This window comes from Eurytemora carolleeae, unplaced genomic scaffold (assembly GCF_000591075.1).
Source record: "Eurytemora carolleeae unplaced genomic scaffold, Eaff_2.0 scaffold172, whole genome shotgun sequence".
Lineage (NCBI taxonomy): Eukaryota > Metazoa > Arthropoda > Copepoda > Calanoida > Temoridae > Eurytemora > Eurytemora carolleeae.
The window spans coordinates 172,873-185,715 of record NW_019396204.1 but is presented as its reverse complement, the minus strand read 5'-3'; the positions used below and the strand labels follow the sequence as shown (position 1 = coordinate 185,715).

General features: G+C 33.6%; 1 protein-coding gene across 1 annotated transcript; it reads left to right on the top strand.

Moving 5' to 3' along the window:
• Positions 1-549: 549 nt before the first annotated feature.
• On the top strand, positions 550-12,635 carry LOC111698054 (uncharacterized). Its single transcript, XM_023468285.1, has 10 exons — positions 550-564; positions 1,558-2,460; positions 2,620-2,846; positions 3,750-3,853; positions 4,161-4,251; positions 5,082-5,234; positions 6,094-6,223; positions 7,866-7,943; positions 9,293-9,526; positions 12,417-12,635. Exons 1-10 carry the CDS (start codon positions 550-552, stop codon positions 12,495-12,497), a joined length of 2,016 nt encoding a protein of 671 aa, XP_023324053.1. The 3' UTR covers positions 12,498-12,635.
• The last annotated feature ends 208 nt before the right edge of the window (positions 12,636-12,843 follow it).

Genomic DNA, 12,843 nt, shown 5'->3' with positions numbered 1-12,843 from the left:
TTACTATGGCTTTATGCATATCAAACGAAAGCTATGAAGCCAGGGAATACAGTTATAGCATCAATGAATCCAGTGTTTGACCATCTAAGCCATTGTGAAAATTTTTTCATTTTTGGAAGTCATTTAGGTCATTCGAGGTTGTTAGAGGTCATTAGAAGGTCAAACACTAGATCTGTTGCTGCTACTGGATTCCCTGGGTTCATAGCTTTCGTTTGATATGCATAAAGCCATAATTGAAACATTTTCTATTTGTAGAGGTCATTAGAGGTCATTAGAGGTCATTAGAGGTCATTAAAGTTCAATTTGAATTTATTATAGGAATTTCGAACCCTAATTAGGCGTGCAGCCAAAAAATTGGAAGATTTGAACCAAAAATGAAGGCAGGGCCCCCCCCCCCCCTACATGAAATGTGCCAACTCCACCATCCCCTTTAAGGCTTATAGGTCTAAAAACCGAGACTAAAATTGACACTAACCATTTCAAAAACCATAAAGTCACAAGAAAAAAAAATAGAATTTTTTCAAAACACATCGAAATTGGTATCAAAAGATGCGTCTGGAGCCGGTGAATACTGTCCCGTTGTTTTTGTTTCAATATTTTTGACTTGTTGGATATATGACAGAAAAACTTTTTTCTTTGTTATCGGTTTTTGCCTCTACTTTGTTAAATTATCAACGGATTTCTCTGATTTCTGAATTTATGAATTCAGTTTTTCAAGACGGATCTTTTGGTACCCATATCGAGGAATTTTGAAGAAATTGTTTTTTCGCTTGCATTAGTGAAGTATTCAAACTTAAATATCAGAAAAACTGGTTTCCGGTTGGCAATTTCAACTTGCCCAAAAATCGGCTTTACTAAATGTAGTTTTAATATCCAAAACCAATCCTATGCACATGGAGAGGAGATCAATGGCCAAAATCGAACACCGTTTTTTGATGGGGGGGGGGGGATACTGGAGGCGTACTGGTTATACAGAGAATGAGGGCGGCCCTTGATGTCGCACATTTTTTTGTTTTCACTGTAAAATCGTATGCCCACAGAACAAACGCGTTTTTAACATTTTTAAGCAATTTTTGGGTATTATTTCAATGTTTTTGTCATTTCTAAGTGAGTTTTGATAGTGTGAATAAAATAAGCCACTTTTTGGAAAGCTGATGTCCTTACCTTTTTTTGATGAAATGTAGATTTTATAGGAAATTTTTTTTTGCAAGAAAATAATTTTGCTTGTTCTCAACAAAATAGGAAAACAATAGTTAGATTTGTCTCTCCTTGTTGACTCTTCTTAAAAGGCCCACCCCCCAAAAAAATATTTTTTTTTAAACCGTCACGTGATGCCAAAAACTGAAACTGGGAATACTGGGGAGCACTGGGTGGTATGGGGACGACTGTGTGGTACTAAGGGGTAATAGGGGATGCCATGGGGCACTGGTGGGTTATGGGGGGTACTGGCTGGTAGGGTGGTTAATGGTGACTATTCTCCGTATATAATATATTGATGAATGTTAAACAATTGCAATACTGCCATTTATCTGAAATGATCATAGATTTTTTATCTAGATATGTGACGAAGATAAGAGACAATCGATCAAAATTCCGCCTTACAATCCACCAAATCGAGCTAACCCAAAATTGTATCCTTATCCTTATAACGCGGAATTTCCGGATTATCCAAGAAAACAGGGTTTCCAGGCACTTAGTACTAATGAAGGTGCTACTCCTAATCTGACGACTCGACCCCCTACTCCAGGATATCCTACTCATCCACCTACTCTGGAACATCCTAGTAAACTGTGCAGTACGGTATTTCCTCCTGAAGCCCATACTCCTGTATATCCTTATAATCTGCTTGCTAAGGAAGACTGGCCTCAAGGATATCCTACGTATCAGCATACTCTGGTAAATCCTCATCAACAACCTCCTACTCAAGTTTATCATCCAGAACCAACTACTCCGTTATATCAAAGTCAACCACCTACTCAAGTTTATCATCCTCAACCAGCTACTCCGTTATATCAAAGTCAACCACCTACTCAAGTTTATCATCCTCAACCAACTACTCCGTTCTATCAAACTCAACCACCTACTCAAGTTTATCATCCTCAACCAACTACTCTGTTATATCAAACTCAACCACCTACTCAAGTTTATCATCCTCAAACAACTACTTGGGTAGATTCTACAAATCCGCATAATATAATATATCCTCCTAATACCTATGATCCAGCTAGTTGGTTTAATCAAAACATGGAATCACATCTGACACCACCAGGTCAAACAGCAGAACAGCAAGTACAAACTCCAACATCGGTAATTCCAGGACAAACATCAAAATTACCAGGTCAAAAACAACATATCAACATCAAAATTGGAGGAGGATTCTGTTCTTTATGCCATAGATATATCAAGACTAAACTGTGGAGGCATTGCAAAGATCAGCACAAAGATCATCAAATGATAAAGGTATGTAGATTATTATTCTTTAACCACCAACTTCTCATTTCGATAAAAACGCCATTTTGGTAGATAAAAAATACATGAATTTCATGTAATAAATTTAAATTGGAACTCAATACGTGTGAGATTTTTAAGTCCTTTGTTAGCTTATGTTTGTAATTTCAGGATCTTAAAATTCTCCAAGAAAAGGACATAAAATCGTTTCACAAGAGATTTAGAACCTTGGTGGAGTTAATGAAGGCAGAGGAACATACTCAAGAGGTTGATGGCATCGATGACAAGAAGATCGAATGTAACTGCGGAGTTTCCCTATTACGAAGCAGTCTGCGTGCCCATTTGAAGAAAAGATGTGTGCTGGCTCGAAACCTATCAGAAGATGGAATTTCTTTAAGGTAAAAGATAGATTTTTATGTTTCATTTTAACTGTTAAAACCTAAGCTTTATGTTTTTTGATATAATAATGAATTTTAAAAATTCATGCTTTAAATCATACAGCTTTACAATACACGATTAAAAACATTTCTCTCCCTCCTGAAGTCGTTTCCTTTTTAAAATTTTGTTCCCAACTTTGACATTTTTAAAACTAACTCTGATGCGGTCTTCTGGGTTTTATAATGCTCTTTTAGGATCTGTTATTCTAAAGGTCTTGTGTATTTCTTGACTTAAGATCAGTTTTGATTATCCTTATTAAACCTTGGTTATTTCTGAATCCTTATGAAGATTTCATTGTGGTTTAACCTATTAAGCTCAAGGTGTATGTTCAAGCTTAACTCCAGATACAATGGTTAGCATAATAAATCTCCATGTGTATGTTCAAGCTTAACTCCAGATACAATGGTTAGCATAATAAATCTCCATGTGTATGTTCAAGCTTAACTCCAGATACAATGGTTAGCATAATAAATCTCCATTAGAGCTTTATTGTTACTCTTCTGATAAGGCAGATTTACTGCATGTATGAATGAATAATATAAAAGATGGGTCCTTTCTTTAAATAAGCAGGGTGGCCAAAATGTACGAATTGTACGGTTTTTTTTGTAACCCTTAAATTGTACGGATTGGACGGATTTTTTTCAAATTGTACTAATTGTACGTATTTTTATCCGGGAAATACAGCTTTTTTATGTTGACTCATTAAAACAAATTTTTAATGAAAATTAAAAAAGAATCTCGTCAAAATGAAGTTACAGATTGTTGTCTGAAAATGTACGGATTTTTTTAGTGATTTTTAAAAAAAGTTGTCGCCACTCTGAATAAGTCATTCAGAATTAACATTAACAATCTAATTTTTCTAGGATACGGGATATTGTTGATACAATCAACATAGATGAATTGGAATCATCAAAGGAGTTCAAACAAATGGTTTATGGAATGAAACAAGATGCGATCTTTACAGAGGGTAAGTAGCGGTACAGAAAGATAATAGGTCGATTAAGAAGATGAAAAAAATTCAAGTTCATTTAACTTTTGCCCAAGAATTGGCACAAAAGCAGATTTGGTTGGATTTAAAAAAAAGTCTTAATGCAAACTATAAAGCTCCTGTAGCTATGCTCAAAAAAAACTCCCAACATTGTTTCACAGGTACAAAACAATGTTGGCAATAATGAGTTAAAATTGAATTTAGATAATCGTTGTATGATTGACTTGGTACAAACCACTGTGACTAAACTTAACTTGGTTCAGTAAGTAATAATTTTATGTTCTAGGGATTAAAGATAAAGCACTTGTGAACTATTTTACCACTTTAATCAAAAACAAACCAGAAGATTACGTCAACAACGCGCGAGAACGATTTAGGTAATCATTAAATATTATAAGATATTATTATTGCTAATCTCTTATTTCACAGTTTAAAATTCAGATTATCCAATTTTCTTGAACATGGGCATGGTTTTGAGTAATCCTTTTTCATTATGAAGAATATCTGTTGAAATTTTTTATTTGATCCGAAAGAGCTGTTAAAGCCGGACATTTGAGCTATTTTGAATTATATATACCAGTGTAAAAAGGGTTTACAGATTATTATGGCTGGGCATATTCAGATTCTTTTTAAATCGTTCAGTTTCGTTCTAGAACGAGGGTCTTCAGCTCGATCCTTTCATACTCATTAGTTCTTTTTCCACGTTCTGTTCCGTTCTTGGTGTTCTTAGTTGAGAAAGGTGCCATCCCTGTTCTGTTTGTATGTTCAAATATTTTTCGTACATTTAATTTTCTTCCTTTCCACAAGAAAATATAGGGTCATATGAGGGAGGGTGCTTTGGTTTCGGATTCTTAAGAGGCAATATTTGTAAAGCACTTTTCATTTTTTTTTTTTTTTTAAGATCATTTTTAAATTTATTTTCATATTTGTTTTCATATTTGTCAAAAACTCCAAAACCTACAAAGCAGTTTAATTAATATAGAATGAATTGTTAGGGTTAAAGTGACGGCAGACATAATTTTAATTGTGATTCACAACAATACCCTTCAAAGCTCTGTCTGATCAAGTATTGCATCAAATATCCATGTTTTCCATTTCTTGATAATTCCGTTTGTTATCGCAGTTCTTCTAGAACTTTGTGGTAGGAAACTCTGTAGATGTAAACTAAAGATTGATGATCATTATTTTTAATAAAATAACATTTTAGGAATGTAGCCAGACTGAAGTTGGCTCTAAATATCCAATTAAAGAAGAAACTTGGCTGTGTGGAGCTGTTAACCCCAAAAAACTACAAGAAAATTTCCCAATTGTGTAATGGAACTTTGTCTACGACGCTCTTTGACGCTCAAAAATCTTGGAAGTAAGCAAATAAAAAATAGAGTAATTGAATACTGTTTAGTACCCTTAAAAAAAGTCCTCAAAGGTCTAAAACATCTTCAATCTCCTCCCCCCCCCCACATTAATTTTATTTTGATGTGAATATACAGCCCATGGATATAATAGTAGAATGGATAGATCATAAGGTTTTATGTCATTTTTTAGATAAAGTGTTATGTAGTACGTTAGACTTAGGACCCTGGATTTACAATATGTCTTTGGTTTTCTTTAAGTTAATTGATGTCAAAAGAGTATAAAAAAAAAACATTGTAAGTCTTTCAAACGTGATAAGATTTAGCCTCCTTCTTTGTATCATCAAATTTGTTGGAGATACTAAAGATTTAAACAATGCTTAAATTTAATATTTTTAATTTAAAACAAACTTCTCAATATCTTGGTCAAAAGGTACAAAAACGGCAGACCACATTTTGGAATTTTCGAAACAATGCGCCTTTGATGCTACCAACTATTTGAAGGATATGCTATGTTCACAAGATTTTTGCTACAGTGTCTCATTTCTGCTTATTCCAGGGCCCACTCTCTACCAAAGTTCTCTAATTTGAACGATGAACTTCACTTTAAACTTTTTTTAAAGTACAAATTATTTTATTGAATGGTCAACAGCCAGAATGAAAATTTGTTACAGTAAAACCCCTGAACTTTACTATATGCAGAGGTATTAGAAATTTCCTAAAAAAAATCTAGGGTCCACTCAGATATAACAGCTGCATAGCCCACTGACAAAGCTACATGTACACTAGCCCAGAATAGTATAGATAGAAGCATAAGTGGGCCGTGGTACTTTTTCGTTGGAGACAGTTAATTAAAAATTTAATTTTTAGGGTTAACTCTCAGGCCCTTTCCAACATGATCCATGCGGTAGAGAAATTTGTGGACGTAAATGAACCTGATCCCGTCAAGAGGTTGGAGGTTTCTGAGTTCAAGAAATATTTTCAACTGTATTGGCACGAGGTGAGTTGTTTTAAATGACTTTAAATGCCCCTTAAAAAATTCCAAGATGTGCAGCATATATTTTAGGATTCATAATGGTAAAAGTATCTCAAATACCAAATTTTATCATTCTATTTTTGTTCTAAATTGCCCATCCATTGAACTATTTTTCGTGTTATTTTTGCCGTTTTTTTGTCTTCAAATTTTTGTCTACATTTTGACAACTCTGCAAATTTTATTTTGAGTTCTTAGTGTGATACCTTCAGATTGAAACATTGTAAGAAAGGAGCTGAGAAAATGTGTTAAAAAACTCAATTTTTTACCTATTTGCGAATGTTTGACTATTAGAAAACATTAAATTCAACAAAGACTCAATGTCTTTACAACAAACTCTGATTTTCTAGTTTTTGTATTCTTCCAACCAAATGTCGTAGACCTTAAATATTTCAAACTATGAATTATGTTAGCTCAACTTATCTAAGTTTGAAATATAAAATGTGTACAACATCAGTTCGGTAAGATATTGGAATTCGAAAATTGAAGTTTGTGGCAAAAACTCAATTCCTTTCCTTCAAATATCATCAAAACAAAGTTAAATGATATCCGAAATGGTATCATACTTTAAAATACAAAAAAAAAACTAACTGAGTTATAATATAAATGATTAAAAAAGGTCAAAATTGCCGGAAAAAAAATGTAAAATTGGTGGGCCATGTAGGAAAATTATTTTGAAATGCAAAAACTTTGTAGTTAACTTACTTTTACCCTAATGGTTCCTTAAAACGTTTGAGGGCACCATTACTGCAGCCCCCCCCCCATGGAAATTATTAAAAAGTTAAGCCAAAAGAAAGGGGGGGGGGGCATGAAACGTATTACTCTCCGGTAACAGTGTTTAAATATAACTAAGCATTTTTGCATGAAAACTTAAAATTATGTATACTACAAGCATTTTGGGTTATGAAAGGATCTGAGCATAAGTTTGCGTGCGAGCTTTAAGTGAATAATTACAACTTGTTCTACATTAAAGTAATTATTTATTAATTTCACTTGAACATTAACACTCTTGAAACATATATCCCCTCATAAAATTATTTTCCCAAGCCTTAAATGTCCTTGCGCGCGCGCTATAAAATAAAAGATCTTTGAATACAAGATCTAGACATATCATGGAGTATGATGGGGATTGAACCAGGGTGACTAGGTCTAGAAATATCCTGGATTGGGTTTGATCCAGGTTTTCTAGGTGTAGAAGTATCCAGGAGAAAGGTTGGGTTGGTTCCAGGAATACAAGGTTTATAAATATCCTGGAGTAGGATTGGGATAGAACCAGGTGACTAGGTCTAGTAATATTCTGCGCTTGCGCATTTTTGCTTAGATCCGTTCAAAACCAAAAAATGCATTTAATGTACATAATTGAAAGTTTGCATGCAAAAAAGCAGCCTCCTACAACAATGCTAAGTTATATTTAAACACAGTTAAAATTTCCAAGCGAATAATATGTTACGTGCCACCCACCCTTTATCTTTACCCGTGTCCATTATTACATTTTTTAGACTATAATTTTCTTAATATACTTTTGCTTTTGCGTCATTGCTTGAAATAGATTACTGAAATCTCAATTATTAATCCTAGAGTTAATTAATTTATACTTCTCTTATAATAGGACGTGAAAGCAAAGCCCATTTTGGACAGGAAAATTCGAGCGATATCAATGGGAACTGGTTTACCAAAACGTTCTTTGGTAAGAATATTTTTACATTTCATCTCCAAATATAGAAATCATTCAGCGTCTGCTTGCGTTAGGGATGTTAACGTTTTCTTTTTTTAAAAAAAAAACGATCGTTTCGTTATAGAAAAGGCGACGAAAAATCAAAAACGAAACGATCGTTTATTTAAAAATGGTCGTTTTTAAAACGATCGTTTTGAAAAATGATCGTTTTTGAAAACTATCGTTTTTATAAAACTCGTCGTTTCGTTAACGATTGTTAACGAATACCCTTCCTTAAAGATCGTTAGCGACGACCCTTCGTTAACGAAGAGAGGAAACCGACCTTAAGGGCATCCGTGCTTATCAGTGAGTAGTTTTAAGAAAATATCAAGAAGTTCTAGATCCCCCACAACTCTTTCACTTCATGGAAGACATGTAAGAATTTTTTTTCACAAAACGATCGTTTTTAAAAAACGACCGTTTTCATAAAGTTCGTTGTTTTTTAATGGAGTATTTTGTAAGAATCTGTAAATTGCAAAAATTGTGAGAATTTAATTGTCACACTTTAATTTTAACTTTTTCAATTAATGTTTAAGGCACTCAACATTATATGAAATGAGGTATAGGCTGAATCATTAATAAATTACTTAAATCTAATATCGCAGTACTGAATTTAATTTTATCATCAACTGAAAATGCAGAATCAACTGGACAACTACGCTATTTGCTGTAAACGTATTAAATCAAGTTCTCAGTATAGTGACAAACCTAAGAAATACTTAAGAATTGCAGCGATCGATATCTATTTCAATTCTGATTCAGCCAAACCCCCTTCAATATGACTTTTACAGTCCCTTTAAGTACTTAAATTTTCTTTTTTAGATCAATGACCTCTATGGTAGGGATCTGGCCTCAGAAATACTTGCAAAACGAATAAACATATACTGACATAAATTAGTTACTATTCCGCGAGAAATCTTGCGTCTGCGCAGTCGGACTGTAAACAGTTCCTAAACTAGTTCTTTCACAATACATTCCGTACAGATCTTCAGGGGGAACTCAGAAATACACAGGGGTGACAAGCAGACTTTCTACACGCAGCATGGCTCGCGTAACAATTACAGTATGCATCAATGAGACATGATTGGATGCCAGATCAACCTAAACATGACCCTTTAAGCTAAGAAGATTTTCATGTGTGTTAAGTCTAGTGCTATTCATTGAATTATTAAAGATTCATCATGTTAAACACGATAAATGAAAAATTCGATTTTGATATACGCATAAAATTATGAAAGAAAGAAAAAAAATTATTACATTGTAAAACTTTGGTCCATAATTTCACATGAAATTATAACTACCATGAAGTAAATTTTGTTTAGGTTGGTATCAATGAAGTAACAGCAATAACAGCAACTGTTACAGAGGTCTTGAATTCTAATGAAGAAGATGCAGAAGAAGACATGGAGGAGGACGCGTATATAGAAGAAGATGTTACGATGATAGAAGATGATGTTGAGTTTAAGGATGTTGAGCTAACAGAAGAAGATGTTGAGGTAGAGGAACCAGTTCTAGACTTAGACGAGAAGGAGGATCCAGAACCAGAATCCAGAAAGGTAATTGTAAACTGTATTTGTTTTTTATATATATATTGTTGTATATTTTTAATTATCTGTTTACAATTTTGTCAGTACCCTTCTCTTCTCTAACCTGAACCATATTTTTCTCTAACTTTAACCACACTCTTCTCTACGTGAACCCTTTCATTTTTTAATTAACTTAAATTCTACAAATTTTAGATATTGCAGATCTAAATCTACAAATTATAGATTAAAGGCAGCATTTTTCAAATAAAATTCTACACATTATAAGAAAGTGGTACATGAAAAATATTTTTTATGACGTTCATAAGTTTTTCAGAAAAGTTGGACTTAAATATAAAAAATAATTAAAGATAAAGGGGATGGTGGAGATGGCACATATGATGTAAGGGGGTTGGGCGTGCCTGCCTTCATTTTTGGTCCAAATCTTCTAATTTTTTTACTACACGCCTAATTAGTGATCGAAATTCCTAAAATAAAATAAAATTTCATTTTAATGACCTCTAATGACCTCCACAGATAGAAAATATTTTAACTATGGCTTTATGCATATCAATCCAGGGAATACAGTAGCAGCAAGAAATCCAGTGTTTGACCTTCTCATGACCTCTTACGACCTCTAATGACCTGAATGACCTCCAAAAATGAAAATGTTTTAACTATGGCTTTATGCATGTCAATTAAAAGCTAGGAACCCCAGGAATACAGTAACATCAACAAATCCAGTGTTTGACCTTCTAATGACCTATAACTACCTCTAATTACCTAAAAATGACCGCTAAATTAAAATTGTTTTAACTATGGCTTTATGCATATTTCCTTCTAATGACCTCTAACGACCTCTAATGCCATAAAATAACTGCTAAAATAAAAATGTTTCAACTATGGCTTTATGCATATCAAACGAAAGCTAGGAACCCAGGAAATACCGTAGCAGCAATGAATCCAGTGTTTGCCCATCTAATGATCTTAAATGACCTCCAAAAATAAAAATGTTTTAACTAAGGCTTTAAGCATATCAAAAGGAAGTTAGGACCCAAGGAATATAGTAGCAGCAACGTATCCAGTGTTTGACTTTCTAACAACCTTTAAAGACTCCCAAATTGAAAATGTTTTTACCATAGTATGTATTTCAAACAAAAGCAAGGAACTAAAGAATACAGTGGCAGCAACAAATCTAGTGTTTGAACTTCTAATGACCTACAATGACCTATATTAACCTCCATGAAAATATTTAAATATGGCTTTAGGCATGTCAAACAAACATTAATAACCCCCAAAGAATCAAGTGGCAGCAACAATTCAAATGTTTGACTTTCTAATGACATCGGAAGACCTGTAATGACCTCCAAATTGAAAATGTTTTTATTAGGATTTATGTAAATATAACTGAAGTGTAGAGGAAACTGTTTATGTAACAACAACTTTTATTATATGATGCTTTTATGGGGCGCCATGACAAACTCCTGAAAGACAAACTCCTGACGAGACAAACTCCTGAAAATAAAAACTTCTGAAATAAAAACTCTATAATATAAAATTTTAAAAAATGAAAATCTAAATTATATTCTATTCTAATTATACAATTAGGTAATTTCCTAGAGAACGATTTTTGGACCCCCCCCCTCTTATCAGTTTTGTACATGGATCTTAAATGTTAGACATGGATATAATTGACCATGTGGCCGCAGCGCTCGGCCCCCTAACCTGTCCTAGCCGCAGCGCTCGGCGCAGAAAGTGTCTTAACTAACCTAACCCATAGTCGCAGCGCTCGGCCCCCTAGCCTGTCCTAGCCGCAGCGCTCGGCCCAGAAAGTGTCTTAACCTAACCTAACCCTAATGATAAAAAATATGTAATAATAAATTTGCTTGTTATTCTGATCATTGTAATACTTTGCTGCTTGAAGCATATTCAAATTTGAGAATTTTTTCTAGGATATTTGCGGGTTTTTTCTCCTAAAGTTTATGAATTTTATCATATTTCATTCAGAGAAAAATTTCATAATTTCAGGAGTTTGTCTTTCATGAGTTTGTATTTTCAGGAGTTTGTCTTGTCAGGAGTTTGTCTTTCAGGAGTTTGTCTTTCCGGATTTTGTCTTGTTAGGGGTTTGTCTTTCAGGAGTTTGTCATGGCAGTTTGTCATGGCACCCTTTTATGGATTATTTTGAAAGATTCTGTAAAATGTAAATTACAAAAATTGTGAGAAAATAATTGTCACACTTTAATTTTAACTTTTTAAATTAATATTAGGCACTCAACATTATATGAAATGAGGTATAGGCTGAATCAGAAATAAATTACTTAAATCTAATATCGCAGTACTGAATTTAATTGTATCATCAAGTGAAAATACAGAATCAATTGGACAACTACGCTATTTGCTGTAAACGTATTACATCAAGTTCTCAGTATAGTGACATACCTAAGAAAGACTTTAGAATGGCAGAGATCGATATCTATTTCAATTCTGATACAGCTAAACCCCCTTCAATATGACGTAGCCCAGGGGAGGAAGGCCAGCAACAACAATTTCTAGTCCGAGCTATATTCTCCTAATTTTTTCGTCCGAGCCACCTCGAAATCCTCGTCTTTCCAATATCCTTTTTTTAAGTGTCTAATCCTCTAATATAAACAATTTTTTTTAAGAATAAAATATTGAATTTTTGTAAATCGAAATAAAATAGTTTTAAGTGAATTAAAGTTTTCGAGCCAATGTCCTTAGACATTTTCACCTTTTTACAAGCATTTTCAAAAATTCCTGGTGTAGAATGCCGCAAATAATTCCGTGTTTCTAAAACTCTAATCTTTTTTGTTAATTATATAAGTTAATGTGGCTCGTATGAGAAATTGTTGTGGCTGGCCTTCCTCCCCTCTGTAGACAGTCCTTTAATTATGTTTTCTTGCAGGAGAGCTTGAAAGGCTACATGTACCAGTTCGTAACAGTTAATAGCGGTTCTCTACAGAATGTACCAAAACCTAATTTTTAATTTGATTTGGCATATTGAACAATGTTACTATTATATGATCATGACTGTGATTAATTTTATGTAATACTTGAAAAAATTCTTTAAGAGTTGAGCAAGTGTGAAAATTTCCAGTGAAAATAAAATAATGTTTAAATTTAATGATTTAGAATACCAGTTGATATGACAGACAAAGATAGATATTTGAATTAGAGGAGAGAGGAGAACCAGGTTCAGGGTTAGGAGTTAGAGGAGAGAGGAGAAACACGTTCAGGAATAGGAGTTAGATGAGAGAGGAGAACCAGTTTCAGGGATAATACTAGAAGTTAGAGTAATGTGGAGAACCAGGATCAGGGTTAGGAGAGAGGCG

What these genes read in the sequence shown, in the direction of transcription:
- LOC111698054 (XM_023468285.1), top strand. An exon ending in AGATGCGATCTTTACAGAGG is followed by an intron (nt 3,854 to 4,160) that starts GTAAGTAGCGGT and finishes TTTATGTTCTAG; the next exon opens with GGATTAAAGATAAAGCACTT. An exon ending in CAGAACCAGAATCCAGAAAG is followed by an intron (nt 9,527 to 12,416) that starts GTAATTGTAAAC and finishes GTTTTCTTGCAG; the next exon opens with GAGAGCTTGAAAGGCTACAT.